At 43.2% G+C, this 21,286-nt stretch overlaps 2 protein-coding genes across 6 annotated transcripts in view; one reads left to right on the plus strand and one right to left on the minus strand.

Moving 5' to 3' along the window:
- Positions 1-21,286, minus strand: part of SLC2A9 (solute carrier family 2 member 9) — a 168,232-nt gene that overhangs the window by 76,312 nt on the left and 70,634 nt on the right. For 3 of the 4 annotated variants that reach the window (XM_061583942.1, XM_061583943.1, XM_061583941.1), the window contains exon 3: positions 9,569-9,667. In XM_061583942.1, the coding sequence (XP_061439926.1) occupies positions 9,569-9,667 (99 nt within the window). Of the gene's footprint in view, positions 1-9,568; positions 9,668-14,051; positions 14,287-21,286 lie in introns of those variants that run through there. The other variant, XM_061583944.1, reaches the window with a different exon arrangement.
- LOC133364007 (uncharacterized) lies at positions 13,788-17,765 on the plus strand. 2 transcript variants are annotated; one of them, XM_061583947.1, is made up of 2 exons: positions 13,788-14,511; positions 17,687-17,765. In XM_061583947.1, exons 1-2 carry the CDS (start codon positions 14,168-14,170, stop codon positions 17,742-17,744), a joined length of 402 nt encoding a protein of 133 aa, XP_061439931.1. In that variant the 5' UTR covers positions 13,788-14,167; the 3' UTR covers positions 17,745-17,765. The 2 variants fall into 2 exon arrangements, with proteins under 2 accessions (XP_061439931.1, XP_061439930.1); XM_061583946.1 differs by having other exon boundaries at positions 13,788-14,767; positions 17,687-17,751.

Consider the following 21,286-nt stretch of genomic DNA (forward strand, 5'->3'; position numbering starts at 1 on the left):
GGAGCAAACATTTTTCTTTTGCCCAGACTATTTTTGCAGCTGTACCTACTTGCCTGGAAGGCACAGAAACAAATGAAGCACCACTAGCCATGCATAATAGAGCTGGGGAGAAGCAATGATCCATCCAAACATTCATGACACTCATTTTATTAAATACCCTCACCACTTTGTTACACTTATTTATTTTGCTGATCTATCCTCATGTTACTTGGAAAAAGTCCCACTGAAATCCGTGGGATGGAACTTTATATTTTTAGCAAGCTTGCTTGAATCACCATCTTTTCCTGGGTGGAATATTTAACACTGCTTGATGAACAACCACACCGTTTTGTTAAGTGTGTGTTTTTCTGTAGATATTAAACTTCTGCCCGCTGTCTCTTACTATGCTTGCTCAGGGCACATGTCTCTAAACTCATCCACAGTCTACTTCTCTGTGTTCAGCGGGTAGTATAACAAAATGGCAATTAAATGGTTGAATACAGAAGACTTTCCACAAAGAAGAGCAGCTTAAGATATCTCCTGCTGCCAATGTTTACTGGATAAACTGGTGAAGCATGTAATGGATTTCACCAACGAGCAAAGTGCAAGTAATGAGGTCAAAGGTGCAAGAGAAACACAACTCCACCATGACTAATTTCAGCATTCCAGTTGAATAATAGCAGACCATACTATGTGTTACTGTTAGAAACAGCTGGGCAGGTGTTACCTACCGCACTGCTTCTGAAAGGTATGTGCTAAAGTTTAATTGCTATGATGCAATGCTATACTGATAGATTTTCATCTGAAAACCCATATGCTATCAATTTGTTTGCAAACATCATGCTACATTACCATGCACATTTCCTAGAGAAGAGTCTTCTCAAACCAGATGCTAGCCAGCTTCTATCAGCTTTCCCCCAGGGATGAGTTTAAAAGTTGTTCTGCAACCTTTCTGATGTGAAGAGTCAGCAATCTAGAATGGAGCCAGACTGCTGCACTTATCAAAAAGGTTGCAGAGCAGCTTTTAAACTCACCCCTGAGGGAAAGCTGACAAGAGCTTGGGAGTATCCAGTTTGGGTCCTAGGGGCCGAGGGTGAAAGTGTTATTAATCGTTCAGTTAAGGACAGAATAGAAATAAACCACAAGTATACAGCAAAAGCAGATAGCAAATCAAAGAGGCAAAGTGCATATGCGAGTCAGAGATATTTGGTGAGGGACGCCACCCATGGGGGCTTTTATGCTAATCCTAGAAGCCTAGGAATGACTGTAGTTCGATGCTGCAAAGCACAAGCCATTCCAATACAAGTAGAAAGAAAGAAAGAAAGAAAGAAAGAAAGAAAGAAAGAAAGAAAGAAAGAAAGAAAGAAAGAAAGAAAGAAAGAAAGAAAGAAAGAAAGAAAGAAAGAAGTAGAGACTGTGGATGGGAAGGACACTCCAGTGGTAGTGATCTGTAAGTTGTGTGCAATGTTTGTTTTCTTGCCTGAGAACAACTTGGTGTACACGCCGCAACAAGGGCAAGCTGGTGTCGCTGTTGGAAGAAAAAGTGGAACAGTGGCTGGCCACACTGAATATAAGAGAAAATGAAGAGTTCTTAGATAGAACACTGGAACAACAACAGCAAAGAGAAACACAGGAGGTGAAAGAGAAACAGCATATTAAAGCAGAAGAAGACACTGTTGAGAACAACGAAGTGAAGGAAACTCCATGGAAAAGGGAGACAGGAGCAGAAGTGCTAGAAGACACCCTCCACCGGTGGAACTATGGAACCGCTTCCAGGCACTTGCGGATGAGACTGGAAGACAGCCTGCAGGGGAAGCATTACAGGAGACACCATGCAACAGCGAGCAAGAGGCTGAAGCTCAGTCAAGCAGAGGCAACAAAACCACGCACCATGATAAGAAGAATAGTAGTGGTGGTGGTGGTGGTGGTGGTGGTGGTGGTGGGAGACTCCCTACTGCGTGGGATTGAAACCCAAGTATGCTAAGAAGATCCATGGACTCGCCAGGTATGCTGCCTCCCTGGAGGACAGATTAGAGATGTGACAGAAGGGTTGCCATCGCTCATAAAGCCCACTGACAGATATCTCTTTTTTCTCATCCATGTGGGCACAAATGATACTGCCAAGCAGAGCTATGATGAAATCACATCAGACTTTGAAGCTCTGGGAAGGAAACTGAAGGGCTTTGGGGCCCAAATACTTTTCTCATCCATCCTTCCAGTACTTAGAAGAGGAGTGGAAAGGGAAAGGAAAATACTCCAAATGAATGACTGGCTACGAAGGTGGTGCTGAAAGGAGAGATAGAGATTTTGGGACCACGGGCTACGCTTCCTGGAAGATGGACTGCTGGCAAGTGATGGGTAGCAAGTGATGGGTAGCAAGTGATGGGTAGAAGAATGGCTTTGGCCACAGCATGGAGAACTTCATCAGAAGAACTTTAAACTGAATTCTAAGGGGGAGGGAGATGCAAACTTGGTGGTACAGTAGGGCCCCGCTTTCCGGCGCTTCGCTTCTCGGCTCTTCGCTAATGCGGTGGTTTTGAATTGTGTCCCTGTCCCATATGTTCAGCGCTTGTTCCATTTTTGCGGCAATTTTGTGGCCAGGACTCTTGTCCTGAATTGCTTCCCTCCGACCAGCACTAGGCTCCCTCCCCTCCCCGGTTTCCTTGACGTAATCAAAGCTCCAGCCGTCCTCTCATTAAGGCTATGAACAGATCGACTCCGCTTCTTTCCTTCCCTGTAATGTCATGTGCAGGGGACTTTTCAGCTGTTTTCCTATTGCAGTAGCAGCAAGCTGCCCTGTTGTGCTTTTTTTCTCTTCTTACCCCGCCTTCCTCTCCATGTGTGCTCATGGGAATGGTAGTTTTTCAGTGTCGCCTTCACTCAGGGCAGCTGCGGGCCTCTGAACTACAAATCCCAAAATGCACCGTCGCGCAAAGCCCTTGAGTTAAAGATATCTCAAAGTGATATGAAAGTGAGTGAACGTGGCAGCTTTGCAGCCTTCTCACTTGGGCGCCCGTGCGCACACAACCGCGCACAGGCAATTTTACTGGCCGTAGCGAGGGAGATGCTTCCAAATACTCACAAGAAGGGGCCTACGTACAAGCACCACCACGTTGCTCTTCCACAGTAGTGGACGTGTGGGGAGATGGATGCAAGGTTAGTTAGGGACGAGCGAGGGAGGTGGCGGAGGGCAAGCGAGCATGCGAAGAGGCAGGGGGAGAGTGAGCAGGCAAGGGGGGACGAGCCAGGGAGGCGGCAGAGGGTGAGCGAGCAGGTGTGGGTGGGCAGGCAGCTCCCTCCCAGCAATCTGCGGCAGGGCGCCTGCCACGGAAGGGAAGCGCTACTCCCCCACCATAACCAGGGCGAGCGAGCGGGGGGGAGAGAGCGATGCATGGAAACATGGAACATCCATCAGCTGTTGTGGGGGGAGCTTCAGGGGCCAAGCGCTGTCAGCTGGAGCTCCCCACACTACAGCTGATCGATGTTCCGCTTTTCGGCGATTTTTGCTTTACGGTGGGGGTCTGGTCCCTAACCTGCCGTATAAGCAGGGCCCTACTGTAATAATTAACAAATGCTTGTGCACAGTAAGAGGAACTGAGGGAACAGCTCTAATGGCGCTCAGTAATAGTCTTCATAAAAATGTAGGAAAGAAGCCAGGCCATGAATCACCTGGTCTTCAATATCTGTATACTAATGCTCAGAGTATGGGAAACAAACAGGACGAACTTGAACTCTTAATACAGGAGAAAAAATATGACTTGATAAGTATAACAGAAACTTGGTAGGATGACTCCTATGACTGGAATACAGCGATTGAAGGATATAACTTGTTCAAAAAACAGAAGTAATAGAAAGGGAGGTCGAGTCATGCTATATGTTAAAAATATATATCCCTGCACAGAAATACAGCAGGATGAGCTTGGTAGCTCCACCGAGAGTATCTGGATTAAAATAAATGGGGCAAGTAATAAAAGGAACATGGCAGTTGGAGTCTACTACCAACCACCCAATCAATTATTGGTCTATTACTGACCACCTAATCAAGGAGAAGACAAAGATGAAACATTTGCAAAGCAAATTGCCAATGTTTCGATGAGGCATGATGTAGCAGTAATGGGGGACTTCAATTACCCTGATATCTGTTGGGAGACAAATTCTGCCTAGCACGGCCCCTCCAAGAAATTTCTGACTTGTGTTGGAGATAACTTTCTCCTACAGAAAGGGGAAGAAGCAACTAGAGGATCAGCTATTCTTCACTTGATTCAAACCAACAGACATCACTTGGTGGATGAAGTGGCAGTTACGGGAAATCTAGGGCAAAGTGACCAAACTATACTAGAGTTCTTGATTTTAAAGGAAGCAGAAGCTAAGAGTACCCATACGCATACCCTGGACTTCAGGAAAGCCGATTTTAATAAACTCAGAACAATATTAAGCAAGTTTCCATGGCAAGCAACGCTAATGAGAAAAGGAGTCCAAGATGGGTGGGAGTTTCTAAAACAGGAAATTCTAAAGGCACAATGGCAAACAAGAAAGAAGGGGGGAGACAGCAGAGAAGCCAATGTGGCTTCACAGAAAGCTTAGAGATGACCTTAAAACAAAAAAGGACATGTAGAGAAAGTGGAAGGAAGGTCAGTCCACAAAAGAAGAGTATAGACAGATTGCACAGGGATGGTGTGAGGAAGGCTAAAGCTGAGAATGAGCTGAGGTTAGTGACAGATGCCATAAGCCTTCTTCAGGTACATCCATAGTAAAAGACAGAGAAAAGAAATGGTGGTACAGCTACTCAATGAGGATGGCAAAATGAGAAAAGGCAGAACTGCTCAATTCCTACTTTGGCTTAGTCTCCCAAAAGAGGGTCTAGACACACCTAGGAAAAATGAAGTTGAAGGGGCAGGATTGCAGCTTGAGATGGATAGACAAATGCTCAAGGACTACCGAATCACGTTGAACAAGTTCAACTCTCCAGTGCCCGATGAAGTGTATCCTAGAGTATTGAAGTAACTGGCTGAAGAACTCTTGGAACCACTATCTATTATCTTTGTGAAATCATGGAGGATGGATAAAGTGCTAGATGACTGGAAGAGGGGTAATGTTATCTCTATCTTCAAAAAGGGTGAAAAAGTGGAACCTGGGAACTACAGACCAGTCAGCCTGACATCAATCCCTGGGAAAAGTCTGGAGCAGATTATAAAAGTCAATCTGTAAGCACCTTGAAAACAATGCAGTGATTACTAGAAACCAACCTGGATTTATCAAGAACAAATCCTGCCAGACTAATCATCTCATTTTTTGATGGAGTAACCTCCCTGGTAGACTGTGGGAATGCTGTGGACATAATATATCTCAACTTCAGCAAAGCTTTTGACAAAGTGCCCCATGATATTCTGATTAGCAAGCTAGCTAAATGTGGGCTGGATGGAACAACTATCAGGTGGATCCACAGTTGGCTACAGAATCATACTCAAAGAATGCTTATCAATGGTTCCTTCTCAAACTGGGGGGAGGTAATGATTAGGGTACTGCAGGGCTTGGTGCTAGGCCCAGTGCTCTTCAACATTTTTATTAATGACGTGAATGAGTAGGTCCAGGGAATGATTATCAAAGTTGCAGATGATACAAAATTGGGAGTGGTAGCTAATACCTTTGTAGACAGAAAAAAAATTCAAAGGGATCTTGATAGGCTGGAGCACTGGGCTGAAAACAGCAGAATTTACTTACTTACAGTATATCCCACCCTTCCTCCCAGTAGGAGCCCAGGGCAGCAAGCAAAAGCACTAGAAACACTCTAAAGCATCATAACGACAGACATTACAATATATTCACTAATAGGCAAAAAAACCTTATGGTTTAAGAATGTACCTATAGCCCACAGCTATTTCTATCAAACTTTAAAAAGCAGGGAAATTGGGCAGCTATAGTGAATGCACCAGGGGAGCAGGAGACCTGACCTCCTCTCTGAGATATTGTACTGCCCTACACATTTGTCAAAATGCAAACACAATTTGGGTTGATCTTTCACAGTCCAATCCACTTCCTGTGTAGCTTGGAAGAATTTGGTAACACATAAGATGTGCTAAATGAGCTTCCTTGAAAGTAGTTGCAAATTTGAGAATAGTATCTTTGAGGAGCCTTTTAAAAGGAAATTTCAAAGGATATTTTTGCCAGCTTTCATGTTTTCTGGGGCTCCCTGGCTTAGAAGCAGTCCTGGGACTCCTTGACCAGAAACTAACTAATTGCTTTTGTTTTAATTTTCAGGACTGCTGTCTATGCATAATCGAACCCCATTAATCAGGTGATCTTACAGTGCAGTAGCTGGCGGGCCACTTGGATCACCACATCAGCATAATTTGATCAGTATCTCAAAGCACAGAAGTGAAGGATAAAATAACACCACTACAAAAAGAATAGACTGGAGCAATGACACCAGCCATACTTCTACATGCTCACAACAACACTGTTGACTCCCACCAATCCCAGGCAGGCATACCAACTAACCCTCATGAGAGGAAGCTTTGAAGGTGTCCATCCACTTACATCATCTAAGTCCCAACACCTGGGAAGGTGCACAGGTGACCTGTGATCCACCATGACAAAGGTGAAGTCACTAACATCTATCCTCTTTCTGTTGATGATGTTGATTACACACACAACCCTTGTCATTTGCACACCATCCACATAAAAGAAGGTAGTAAGTAAGAGTGCTCTGTTTCTCCCTCTGGATGAACGTGGGAGCTGCTACTTGCTGTTCCTCACCAACTCATTCAGGTGGGCAATCACCCAGAGAGAAAGATCTTGTGGTAGTGACTGGTTTACTACACCTGATCACTTGCTCACTCAAGCGCTCCTATCAAGCATCACTACTTACTCACCATGTGAGCAATAGGGGCTGCAGTGGTGGTGGCAGGGAGCAGCTGCTCTTTGCCTCAATTTGAATGAGGGGGGGGAGGAAGAAGAGGTTGTTGCCACCATAGGAGGCAGTGGAGTGAAGGTGGGACACCAAAGGACATCTTGCTCAGCTCCCGCAAAAAACCTGATGCTACCTCTCTCCTGCAAGATCAGCCCTGCCCATACGGCAGAAGTACTCATGCACACACATATCACAGTCTAAGGATGGGCTCTGTTTCTGCAGTAATTGGAGGTGCCATCAGATTAATTATTTCTGATATTCTCTATCGTTGCAGATAGAATGTTGAAGTAGCAACTCTTGCACCTGATTTCTGATTCATTCTTTTTCTTTTCCCCCTTGATTCTTTTTTTTTGTAATTTGCTTTACAAAATCTACTTTCTGTGTGAATCTACTTTCTATGTGAGCTCTTCAAATATGTATTCCCTTTCACTGATGACAATGAGGTGTTGATCAAAACTGACAAACAGAAATCAGCAGGGGGAAATGAGGTGTTGGCTGCAACTGACAAACAGAAGGTAGCAGGGGGAAATAAAGTGTTGTTAATATAAATAAAATAAGGTGCAGCAGTGGGGGAAGACACTGACTTGATTATCTGCCTTAATCTGTCTGCAGTGCACTTGAAAAGGAATGTAAATACGCAATCATTACAGAGTTCAGAATAAAGATCGATACCAGGGGAGACTCATGAATAAAAAGCAATTATAATATTGATAATTCTCTGCAAAGCAAAAAAATAAAAAATGTGAGATCGGAAAAATGAAAAGATATCAGAGGAAAAAGGAATTGGATCATTAACAACCATCGGTGGCCACACTTAAACAAAAAGTAAAAAAGGAGACGATTCCATCCCTTTCACAGTCATGTGGGACAGCATCATGGAGGAGCAGCTCACATATATGCCTATAAAGGAGTTAGAGAGGTGTAAAATTTCCAGAAATCTTGAAGCACTGAGGAGGTGCTTTACAATTATATAATATAAATTAAATTAAATGAATGAATGAATGAATGAAATAAACTAGGCTTACAAGCTGGTTATATGGCTGAGAAAATTCATGTTACAGCTGTCCTGAAGCACCTGCACTGTCTATTCATTTCTGAGCTCAGTTCAAGGGACTTCATATGTTAACATATAAAGCCCTAAGCAACATGAGCCCTAAACATCTGAAGGAGCATGTCTTCCTATTATAGGTTCATTACAAGGCCTTCTCCCACGGTGGCCCAAAACTGTGGCAGTCACTTCCTAGGCAGGTGCATCTGGCACCAACACTTAAGATCTTTCATCAGCTACTTAATGATGTGTTTGTTTACCCTGGTCATTGTAAGTAAAATATGAATATTCACTTTTCCTCTCTAGAAATGTGAAGGCTCAGAAGAAAGTGGAAAATCAGCAAAAATAGCTTTTTCCATTTTTTCCCCTATAGCATTTTTGTGCCCCCGCCCCATTGGAAAAACTGAAAAATAAGCTTGTTTCAATCTGGAAAATCCTTTCTTATATATAGCTCGGAAAATGAGATTAGCTAAATTTCATGTAGTATTCACTAGTTTTTGTCTCCACCCACTCTTTTTAGCTCTTTTTATGTAAATGAGTGTTTTATGTCTGCTTGACAATGTAGAGGACTAGAGGAAAGATAATAAGTTCCAGAATTTTTTTTTTAACTGTAACGTTGATGGGTTATCCTGTTTTTATTGTTTTTTGCCTGCTCCTCTACTGGCAAAATGAAAGAAATGCTACGTTCTTTACAGTTCATCAGCTTGTATCTCTATTTGTACCAAAAGGTGTTTGTTTGTTTTTTAAAAAGGAAATTAAATTTGTAATTATTGTATGAATAAATTCTACTTTTAACATACCAGACATTATATTTTAATGGCAAACTAAGTTATACATGATACATTTTATGTTCCTAAACTAACAAAGTTACTTTCAATCTGTAAAGGGTGTTTAAAAAATTAAGTACTGCATATTTTTCAATTTCCCCAAAATAACTGTTCTCCACCACCCCAACTTTTTTTCCCCTATGGCTTCAAAATTTCCAGAAATTTTACACATCTAGTCCTCCCGGTAAATGATGTTCTTAGTTATATCTGTTTTATGCTCTTATTGCTGTTGTTTTCTAGTCTGTTGGTTATGCATTGATTGTATAATCTGCCCTGGGTCCTTAGGGTGAAGGACGGGAAAGAAATTCCTGAAATAAATACACAAACAAGCTACAATTGTTCTTAAACATGTGATGTCTTGTGGTTACAGTGTCCTCTACTGGACTTAGGGTGTTGTTTTTAATTACAAATTACCAAAAAAAGAGAAACCTATAAAAGGACATGTAGACTATTTAGTTTTGAATAATAAAATATATTTAGACTTGACCAAAGTAAGCAAGGATCAATTAAACATAATAGCTAAAGGCTAAGAAGTGATGTATTGCTATTTTGTATCTTTTACAGAGATTTGCAGAAAGAACTCATTACTCCATTGTAACATCTAACCCAGACCACTCATCTGATTTTGATGTGATCAGGTGTCAATCAAGCCTGGAAAACCTTTAGCAGCTGACACGAAAATAAGGACCGCTATGGTACTCTTATGCAAACAAAATTCTGTCTGTCTTAATCATAAATAAAACAAGAGAGTTTACATCAAACTGAACAAACCTAGACTTAGGCTTTAAAACTTTATTCACTCACCACTGTCGGAGCATTCACTACAGAAAGGTTGTAACCATACAGAAAGGAGGATCCAAAGGCTCCAGCTAAGGAAGCAACAATGAGACTAGCAGACCAGTCCTAAAATGAAAAAAAAAAACTGTTGAAAATTGTAAGTCAAAGGAAAATAGGAGACCAGGTTAGGTCAAATCACACATGACTTTCATCAAAATATCATTTACACTTTTTACAACAAAGCTTGTACCTTTTGAGTGCTGCTTGCAGAAATACAGACTGGAAAACTACATCCTGCCAGCCAAATTCTATATCAGCTACAATTACTACAATAATAAATCATAATTTTATAACATTAAAAATCATTATTGTATCTCATAATCTAAAGACAGTTAACTGAAATACTCAGAGGTGCTGGTCTAGCATTGCAGGAACTGAAAGAGTTTCCTTTAAAAAAATGTTTACACAAACATGTTATGTAGGACAGCCAACTAAGTTAAAAAAAAAAAGTTTAATCATCAGCCTTTTAATTGAGCAATTCATCCATCAATCAAATACATTTAAATAAATCTGCATTTGTTTCCACTTCCTGTCCCAGTAATATATCAGACCAAAAGCTGCTTCAGACTTGTGTCCTAAAAACTAACTGTCCCACTTATTACAGTTGGTCCCCAGTCACTAATCGACAAAAGCCAATTAATCTCCCAATCCAAGTTTACAGCTTGTGTATATATATATTTTAAAGGAATATATCAGTAACTTTAGTAAGTTTTGATACAATGTGCATGTGGAGTTTCTTCAAAGTTTGGAACACGCAAACTGGACCTGCTGTTTTCCATAAGAGTTGTGGCCGATGCCATCATGACCTTTCCTCAGTCCCTCCAGCTTCTGTGATTGTTCAAGGCAAAGTATTAAACACAACCACTTTTGAACTGTCTCATACAGGTGTAGAATCATAGAATAGTAGAGTTGCAAGGGGCCTATAAGTGTATAATATATGTTGTAAACCATTCTAGAAACCAGTTGGTTTAAGGGCAGTATTAAAAGGTATTAAATGCATTATTTAAATAAAAATCTAGAACTTCTCTTAATACGTAGGCAGGGAGCCTAAAACATGCCCACTCAAGTTTGTTTACTCTAATCCACTCTCATGCATTCTTAGCATTTCAGGTTAGTTATGAAATATGGTTTTAGACTTTCAACCATGACTTCTTTTCCTCATAATACTATGGTTAATCTTCTCATTTTCTTAGAGATACTTTTGAAGTGTTTACGAAAAACAAAGTAGCCATTTCCAACAAGTGGAGAACACTGTGTCAATTCCTTCTCTCAACTTCACTGTGGCTGTGTAATAGTTCAGCTTTAACCACCTTCACTGTTTCCTGGCACCTGTCTGTTGTCGATTTAGAGCAGGTAGGCAGACCTATTACCATGGTGATGGCTCTGATTAAAATGAGCACAGCAAAGAGTTCTCAAAAGTCCATAGGTAACGAATCTAATTTCAGCTAAACATGAACTCAACATACTGCCTATCTGCTAAGCCTAAAGTCCAGAGTCGTTGCTAATAATAGCCGGTCATAGCGTGTAAGCAAAGCACAAACACTGGATGTTCAAGCGTAGAATACAGACAGAAATAAATGAAAGGTAGGCTAGTATTATCATCTCTATACTGCAGATGGGAAGAGTGAGTTGCTAACTTAAAGCCACCCAGTATTGTCATGGCATCTGGCAAAGAGACTTTCTTATTCACAGCTTTCCATGCAGTCCTATGGATGTCTACCCAAAGTATGTCCCATTAAATTCAATAGAAATTATTCCCTGGTAAGTAGGCACAGGATTGCAGCTTTAGTCACTATGCCATACCAGATCCCATTTTAAATGACACTTTCAGATATCCACTTAATCAATCTTCAGATTACCTTAGGTTTGCATAGTTATAACAGTGCCCAATATACAGTGGCTTAAATTAGAAGTAAGCCCTGCTATGACCTGAGGGATGAGCCCAGATGTGAGCTGCCTGCTACAAATCCCTGCACAACCATGAAGCTCACCCTGGGCAAGCTCCTTTCTCTCTCTGTCTCAAGTACCATGCAGGAATGTTGTAAAGCTAAACACATTGATCCAAGTTCTTCAAAACATGTATAGAATGCAAAAGAAAAAGAAAAAAGATAAGCACCAAAACGCTTGCAATTACCAATATTATTTATTTTTCCTTTTGGAAAGTCTTGACACTGGCATTTTTATGTCTTGCTTTGCTCTAACAAAAACACCCTGCCTGTTTCAAAACAGTGCTCAGGATGACTTACATTAAAATCTAAAAACAGAAACAATATGCCATAAAACCAAATTAAACACTATGAAGAGTAACACTGCAGTGAATAAAACAAACTAGATCAATAGGATGAGCCACTGGAACCCTAGCCAGGTCTAAAGGGGCAGAAAGCAGATCAAAAGGATGGCACATGGATCTCCTGAAGAAGAGTTCCACACTTCAGGGGCATCCACAAAGATGGCTTTCTTGGGCCTCCCACCCAATCTTGCTTCAGCAATACCTGGGATGCAGAGATCTGTTGCATCAGATGAAACAGGAGGAGGTGGTCCTTTGGATAGCCTGGACCTAAAGTATTTAGGTCCTAAATTATATAGGGTTTTCTTGTGCAAACCAAACCAAATGCACAGTTATAAGATGGCTCAGCAATACTACATGCCAGAAGGATGTTGGGATTGTTCTTGTTCACAAACTGAATATGAGCCAACAGGGCAATGTGGCTACAAAAACGGTAAATGCTATTTTAGGCTGCATTATCACAAGTATAGTTTCCAAATCACATGAAGTACTAGTTCCCCTCTATTCAGCACTGGTTAGATTGAGTACTGCGTCCAGTTCTGAATACCGCACTTTAAGAAGGATGCAGACAAACTGGAACAGGTTCAGAGGAAGGCAACGAGGATGATCAGAGGACTGGAAACAAAGCCCTATGAGGAGAGACTGAAAGAACTGGGCATGTTTAGCCTGAAGAAGAGAAGATTGAGGGGAGATATGATGCCACTCTTCAAGTACTTGAAAGGTTGTCATGGAGAGGAGGGCCAGGATCTCTCCTTGATCATCCCAGAGTGCAGGACACGGAATAATGGGCTGAAGTTACAGGAAGCCAGATTTTGACTGAACATCAGGAAAAACTTCCTAACTGTTAGAGCAGTAGGACAATGGAGCCAATTTCCTGGGAAGCCGGTGGGCTCTCTAACACTGGAGGCCTTCAAGAGGCAGCAGGACAGGCACCTGTAGGCGATTCCTGCATTGAGCAGGGGGTTGGACTTGATGGCTTATATCATCAGCATATTTTAGAGCAACATAAACAAAATACAAGTCCCTATTTTGTGTTTACAACTGAAGTTAACTGTTGACCCTAGTTAGGGCCAGGGCCAGGGGGCAGAGAGATAATCTGAGCTCTGCTTTGGGCAGCGAAATGTCTTGGCTGGCGCTGAGAGAGGCTAGCAGAAGCAACGGAGTAATGTGATTAACTGCAGTTTACATATTCATTTCAACTGGGATGAAAATGAAAGTGTAAAGTCGAAGGCTTAACAGAAAATACATGTAGACTAGAGATTAAAACTGGTGGGCAGGAAAAATAGTGCAGAACACTTTCTTTGCATGCTGTATTTATACTCCCCTTCCCCTTCCTGATACAGCTAATAATAACAGCCCAGCCCACTTGTCGACATTTCTTCTCCCAGGGCAGTGGTGGGCAGTATTTTTAGCTCTGCAGCCCAACAGCTGCTGTGCCAAAGCTCTCTTAAAAGGGAAGGAGTGCCCCCGCTCCAAGGGTCTGAACTGCCCACCATTCTATTTGAATGTTATACCAAACGTCCTGGACGCTTTGGGCACAATTCCAATGGGGGGGTCGCCCTGCACCAGGCCCAATGAAATGAATGGGAGCTGTTCAAGAGGGTTAACGCAACTCAGTGGGGCCTCTGCGGGAAGGTTCCCCACAGTATCGTGCTTGCTTTTGTCTCCAGAGCTTATTCTGTATGCCAGGATCCATCCTGGCACTTCTTTTCACTGCCAAGATATAAAACGAGAACAGATGTTACACCTCTGAGCAGGTGCAAAGTGCATCTTCCTCACTACCCACCCAGGGTTAGGGAGAAAAGCTTCCAGAACAGAATCTGAGCCCTGGCACCTCTTGTCGAGACACGAAACGCAGCTGTTCCCCCCCCCCTTGAATTTTAGGCTAGCCATATAAAGCTGGTACTCAACAGCGTCGCCCCTCGTTACTACCCAGCGTTACTCCCGGGGAAACGGCTGGTACTCCCCAGCGTTACTACCGGGGAAACGGCACGCGCCGGCAAGTCGTGTGCTCACAGCCGCAATCTTACGGCCGCTTACTTGGGAGCAAGCCCTATTGCGCACAGCGGGTCTTCCATGTAAACCAGCCCCCTGCTGGTTTGCGCCGCAGAAAAGCCACGTGGAGCGCCGATGGGCGCGGCGCTGACTTTCCTTCAAACTTACGTTTCTTCCTTTTTTGCTGGCCGACCCGATCAGGGGAACTAGGTTGGCCATGGTGGGGGGAGCTGAGGGCCTTCTCCTCCGGCGCTGCCGTAGGCTAGCGGGCGCTCTCCGCGCACATGGGCAGTGGCGGTGGCGCCGCTCCGGTACCTGTTTGGCTCTCGCAGGCAGGCGGGGCGTTGCAAAGGTGGAGCAAGGAGAGCCTAGTGAGGCGCCGCTGGGCAAGAAGGCAGAGCAGCCCGAAGGAGCCGTTCAGAGGAGCCCAGGCAAGGGCGAGGGGGCAGGCGCGGAACTCGGGGCTCTTCATGAAGAGAGCGCAAGCAAATGCAAATTCGGGGCGACACCGGATTCCGGCTGCTAACTGGGGACCACGCAGGACAAAGGAGAGCCCGGACTTGTTAGGTGGCACGCTGTTTGAAACCGGTGGTGTGGTTGGAGGTGCAATGGGGGCTCTCCTCTTCCAGTATGTTGCTCAGAACTGTTATTTATTTATTTATTACATTTATATACCGCCCCATAGCCGAAGCTGTCTGGGCGGTTTACAGCAATTAAAAACAATAGAAACAAATATTGTTATAGTAAGTTGGACAGGCTGCATCTTTGAATGTTTGCTGCAGAGCCACGGAGAGAACCGCAGGAGGAGTAAACTCCTCCTTCAACGCAGCGATATCTCTTCTGCTACAGGAAACTTACTAAAAAGGCGGTCTGAATGGGGACGGGTAGGTGGAAATGAAATCAAGGAAATTCCCGTCCACCAAACCTGGTGGGTCGGCTCAGCTGTCGTTTTTGGCTGCTTTCCTTCTGTGAATGAATCTGATTGTTCTCAAGCACATGTCCGATTGCTGCTTCCCCGCATATTATATAATCGTTACACTGCATGTTTATGCCTAATGAAGAAGAAAAAACCACGTTTGTTCTGTGGCTAATAGAATGTTATAGATAAAGGAATGACCAGAGGGGTGACATGGAGATCTTCAAGAGCCAAGGGTGGCCGATACTGGGGAGTCACTGGATCATGATTGCTCTGGGTGCCTCCAGGCTGTCACTAGTTTACAGGAGGGATGCAAGTGCATACCAGAATGTTGGGGTTTTGCAATTAAAGGGGATTATGTTGCTTTGTTGTCTTAGTGCAACCAATCAAGTTTATTTTTTTAAAAAAAACTTTCACCCCTGGAGTTTTTGCAGTTCTGAAAGCAATGGGGAAATGCATTGAAAACTGTGTGACTGAACTGAAAGATGGGCAAACACCCTGAAGGAAAATAGGATGAGTGGTCATCGTCATACAACCATCCTCTAAATAAATTTGAACAAATGCTCAATAAAGACTCCATTAGATAGTCTAACCACAGTGTAAGCTTTGGCAAGCAAATCAGGGTGAATGGTGAATCAACAGATCCCATAAAGGACCACCACAGGCACCCCCTTCCCCCTTGATTGGCCAAATGGCTGCCGCAGGGGATTGGGTGAGAACTGGGGCATTTTCAGCTGTGAGCTTTACATTGGTTTACACCACAAATCAATCTACAAAGTAGCATTGGTTATAATGTACAAGCATCCTCTCTTCTTTATTGTTGCTCTCATTCATAATATTTACATGTAGCACCAATAAAAGTCCAGCTACAGATTGGGGAACTTGATTGTTTCTAGTTTAGACTACTGTAATACACTTTATGTAGTGTCTTAGAAGACTATTTGGAAACTATAGATGATCCAGAATGCAACAGTGGTCATTTAGATCATGTTGCCAAAATCCATTACTTATTGAGACCTGGCCAGGGAAGGCAAGAGAATCCAACTCTGTGTCACACGCATACCATCCTATCATGTTCCATTATGAATGCATTTAACTTGCCAACAATGGAAGCTAAAGGACACCAATCAGTTCTCCAACTTTTCAAATTGACTACTTTTCTGTGAGAGGGAGCCCATAGTACAAGGTTGTATTTGGCCCAAGGAGCTTATGGTTAGGTCCTAAAAGTATGGGCCTCTTGCTAATTCCTGGAGTAGATTGTTTGAACTCATCTCTGGAGTTCAAGCAGAGTAGAATGACAGCCAGTGTGATGTAGCACTTCAAGTGTTGGATTAGAGCCTGGGAGACCAAGGGTTTGAATCCCCATTCAGCTACGAAGCTCACTGGGTGACAGGCCAGATGCTGCCTATCAGCCTAACCTACCTCACCTGCTTGTTGTGGGGATTAAATGAGGAGGGAAAGAACTGTGTATGCTACCTTGAGCTCTTTGGAGAAAAAAATGGAAACTGACTGCCTTCAAGTCGATCCTGACTTATGCTACCCTATGACTAGGGTTTTCATGGTAAGCTGTATCCAGAGGGGGTTCCCCATTGCCTCCCTCTAAGGCTAGTCCTCCCCAGCTGGCTAGGGCCTGCTCAGCTTGCCACAGCTGCACAAGCCAGCCCCTTCCTGGTCCACAACTGCCAGCTGGGGGGCAACTGGGCTCCTGGGGACTATGCAGCTTGCCCACGGCTGCACAGGTGGTAGGGCACATAATCCCTGAGCCACTCACTGTGGGGGTGATCTTTAGCTGGCCCTTTACACCCACGAACTGGGATTTGAACTCACAGACTCTGGACTCCCAGCCAGGCTCTTCTCTCCACTGTGCTACACCAGCTGTCTTTGGAGAAAAAGTGGGATAAAAATAAATAAATGTCTGATTCTGTCAAAAGGTTCTAGAAGGACCAAGAGACTGGTCTTGCTCATCTTTTTTCATATCCACCAATATGTCAAGGAAGACCATGACAAAATTCTTCTTAACATTTTGGCAGAATTCATTCTAACAGTGTAGTATGAATTTTACTCTGGTGAAGATTGGACGTTTAGGGACTGAAGCATATTAGCATGGTAACATTCCTAAAAGAACTGCACTGAAATGCTTTCATGGCCTTAGGGGCAAACCAACTTGGCACGCCCTAGAGGAGTTATATAACTGAGGGTGTTGAGACATGTGATAGTCAAATACATTCCTCTTCTTTTTGGTTTCTCAGTCTAAGTTAATGGAATATAAAATGTGAAGAATTTACCTAAGAAACCTCTGTTTGTGATACGCCATCACTGGCAACTTTATTTTAGATCTTAGCCACTTTCATTCACCATTGTTATTAATTGCTTTACTTACATCCAACATAATTATACAGCCACGAGTCAGTAGGGATATTTCACGTTCTACCATGTTAAATGAAAATACCCCCCACACCCCTTTCTGGTGCTTTGTATAGTCCCAATTCAAAACAAAAACATACAAGTCTTATACTGTTGGATTCAGAATCGCTTGCTCTACAACTCTGGAAGTTTTCTTGGTGATACTCAACCCCCCCACGGAGAATCCACAGGTTAAAGTGAAAAATGGAAGGAAAAAATACTAGAAGCTGTATGGACTTTTTTTGGAGAAATTGACATAATCTGTTGAAATTCATTAAAAATCAGAGATGACTGTAAGGTATCCCTAATCAAATCCCTGAGCTTGCCCCATACACAGTACTTCATCTGTAGTAGGTTTAAATTTAAAAAAGGCATGGCTTATTTTTAATTAATTTATTAAAAATGCATTAAAGTGGATGATAACGTACCGCATGTGCAGAAGAAGAGTTCTTTCCTTTCACTCTCCCTCCCCCTCCCCTTCCAGTTACTTGGAGAAAGCAGGGGAAGTCTGCTCCTTTGATTGGTGGGCAACAGACATGTGACTCACACTGGCCTTCTGCTGAGCTTGCTCTGTGTGAGGAAGCAAGCGAGCGAGCGAGAGAAAATGGCCGATGGAGGGAGAAAGCAGCAGCAGAATGGAGGTGAGTGGGAAAGAGTCAAAAAATGGGGGGGGGGGAGCTTTGAAGGACTCTGCAATTTTTTAAACATCTACTTGGAAGTTAGTCCCATTGAGTGCAGTGGGGCTTACTCCCAGGTAAGTGGAGTGGAGGTTCTGTGTGCTAGCAACGAGCTTGAAGGGAAGGAAGGAGGAAAATTGTCTACTCAGATGTAAATCCCATTGAGTTCAGTGGGGCTTGCTCCCAGGTAAGTGGAGCAGAGCTTATGTATGCTTGCAATGATTTTGAAGGGAAAGAGGAAAAAGTCTACTCAGAAGTAAATCACACTGAGTTCAGTGGGGCTTACTCCCAGGTAAGTGGAGCGGAACATGTGTGTGCTAGCAATGAGCTTCAGGGAAGGAAGGAGGAAAACTGTCTACTCAGAAGTAAATCCCATTGAGTTCAGTGGGGCTTACTCCCAGGTAAGTGGAGTGCTATTTTGGGAGAAGGACAGAAGAGAGAGAAGGGGGAAAGATTCTGAGGGCTCACACTGTAATTCTAAAAATGTCTACTCAGCAGTAAATCTCACTTATTCAATGGGGCTTGTTGTTGTTGTTATGTGCCTTCAAGTCAGCGACTTCCAAGAGCATCTGTCATGAACCACCCTGTTCAGATCTTGTAAGTTCAGGTCTGTGGCTTCCTTTATGGAATCAATCCATCTCTTGTTTGTCCTTCCTCTTTTTCTACTCCCTTGTTTTTCCCAGCATTATTGTCTTTTTTAGTGAAACATGTCTTCTCATTATGTGTCTAAAGTATGATAACCTCAGTTTCATCATTTTAGCTTCTAGTGACAGTTCTGGTTTAATTTGTTCTAACACCCAATTAGTCCTTACAAAATTAAATTTGATTACATTCATAGTACAATCCTAACCCCAAACCTAGTCTAAAGTAAATCCGATTCAGTTCGGTGGGACTTAGTCCCAGGTAAGAAGGATTAGGATTCCAGCCCTTTAGAAGAAACAGTTGGGGGGGCAGAGAAAAGGAGGGGAGTTTGCCTATGTGTCTGCTCATATTGTTGTGTTGGACTGCCTTCAAGTTGATCCTGACTTATGGCGACCCTATGAATAGGGTTTTCATGGTAAGCAGTATTCAGAGGGGGTTTACCATAGCCTTCCTCTGAGACTGAGAATCAGTGACTGGCCCTAGGTCACCCACGCTCTCTCCTACTGCCTGCCTTCCCCACTCGCTCAATCAAGCTTGAGGGAAGGAAAGAGTAAAAAAATGGGGGGGGGGAGCTTTGAAGGACTCTGCAATTTTTAAAAAGTGTACTCGGAATTAAGTCCCATTGAGTTCAGTGGGGCTTACTCCCAGGTAAGTGGAGCGGTGCTTCTGTGTGCTAGCAGTGAGCTTGAGGGAAGGAAGGCAGTAAAATGTCTACTCAGAAGTAAATCTCACTGAGTTCAGTGGGGCTTACTCCCAGGTAAGTGGAGCAGAGCATGTGTGTGCTAGCAATGAGCTTCAGGGAAGGAAGGTGGAAAATTGTCTACTCAGAAGTAAATCCCATTGAGTTCAGTGGGGCTTACTCCCAGGTAAGTGGAGTGCTATTTTGATTAAACCCTCCCCATTGTCTTCCCCTCCCTGCCTCTTCCCTGGGTCAGTGTTGGACTATGACCTGGGAGAGCAGGGTTCAAATCCCCACACAGCCATGAAGCTGACTGGGTGACCGTGGGCCAGTCACTGCCTCTCAGCCTCAGAGGAAGGCAATGGTGAAACCACCTTTGAATACCTTTTACCATGAAAACCCTATTCAAAGGGTCACCATAGGTAGTGATTGACTTGAAGGAAGTCCATTTCCATTTTCAAACATGATCGCATAGAAATAAATCCCATTGAACTCAAAAAGTATGCAAATGATCAAACCCACCCTCCCATCTCCTCCCTCCTATCCCCTCCCTTTGCCCCTCCCTCCCCCATCCCCTTCCAATCCCTTTCTCCCCCTCCTCTTCCTCCTCCCCATGGTCAGTTTTACCTATCTTAAGCATGATTGCACGGAAGTGAATACCATTGAACTCTATAAGCATGGAAATGATCAAACCTGCCTTCCCCTCCCCCTCCCTTTGCCCCCCTCCAATACGCTCCTTCCCCTTCCCACTCCCCCTCCTCCTCCCCCATGGTCAGTTTTTCCTATCCTAACCAATATGCATAGGAGTAAATCCCATTGAACTCAATAAGCATGCAAATGATCAATCCATTCTCAGCAAACTTGGACAGGATCCCATTTCTTAATTAAATTCCCTGCCGGATTAAAAAGCAGGGAAATTCACTCATAGGCAAAAAACCTTGCGGTTTAAGAATGTACCTATAGCCCACAGCTATTCTATCAAACTTTAAAAAGCAGGGAAATTGGGCAGCTATAGTGAATGCACCAGGGGAGCAGGAGATCTGAACTCCTCTCTGAGATATTGGACTACCCTACAAATTGGTCAAAATGCAAACACCATTTGGGTTGGTCTTTCACAGTCCAATCCACTTGCTGTGTAGCTTGGAAGAATTTGGTAACATGTGCCTCTGAGCATATGGTAAGTGGTGGCAACACCTGCAATCAGCCCAAATAACAGAAACAAGACGTGCTGTGCTGATCTTGTTTTATCAGGGAGGAACCAAAGTTATGAAGACAGTTGATATAGTTCAGATGGTCACTTTAAATATGTCTGATTTCCTTCGCAATTTTAGTGAAGCTTCCTATAGGAAATCATTTTCTTTTGTTTCTATTTCTGTGAATATGTGAAGTACAGCAACACTTTGCAAAATTTACACTAAAAAAACTCCAAACATAATAATGGCACTGACTTCTGCAGAATAGTCTCCAGTGGACCTCAGGAGTGTCTCAATTTGCACATGATAAAACAGTGGGAGGTGAAATATATTATAGCAAAATGGTAGATGTGTTCTATGTTTTTAATTGACCGTGAACACCTTGCCTTAAATAAAGTGGTTTAAACATAGCAGGCTGAAAACATGCATCCTCTTTTTTCCAACAGCTAGAGTCATTGCTGAAGTAGCAACATATTTGAATCAGTCTGATTTTATATCAAACTGCAGTTTCAGATTCAACTGTTAATGCACCCAAAATATAAATAGAGCATAACCTCCAATATAAAACACAGAAGGCTGTCTTCACCATCATATGACATGGACCAATAAAAAGGCTTTGAAATTAATAAAAATACATTTGACACAGATTTCTAGGATGAATAAGGAGGGGAAAGTTTTTCTCGTTTAGATTCTCTGTAGAAACATTACTAACACAGGAAAGAAGCAAAGTAAGAAGAACACCAACAAACATACAAAAATATAATTCTCCATCTTTGGAGATGGCAGGTGTTGCCACCACTCACCATACGCTCAGAGGCACACATTACCAAATTCTTCCAAGCTACACAGGAAGTGGATTGGACTGTGAAAGACCAACCCAAATGGTGTTTGCA

The sequence above is a fragment of the Rhineura floridana genome, chromosome 9 (genome assembly GCF_030035675.1).
Source record: "Rhineura floridana isolate rRhiFlo1 chromosome 9, rRhiFlo1.hap2, whole genome shotgun sequence".
Classification (NCBI taxonomy): domain Eukaryota; kingdom Metazoa; phylum Chordata; class Lepidosauria; order Squamata; family Rhineuridae; genus Rhineura; species Rhineura floridana.

Bases quoted from the DNA above. Each gene is read 5' to 3' on its own strand.
- LOC133364007 (XM_061583946.1), top strand. From the start codon at position 14,168: ATGGGCAGTGGCGGTGGCGCCGCTCCGGTACCTGTTTGGCTCTCGCAG. The intron at 14,768-17,686 runs GTAGGTGGAAAT...CTCCCCTTCCAG, and splicing joins GGCGGTCTGAATGGGGACGG to TTACTTGGAGAAAGCAGGGG.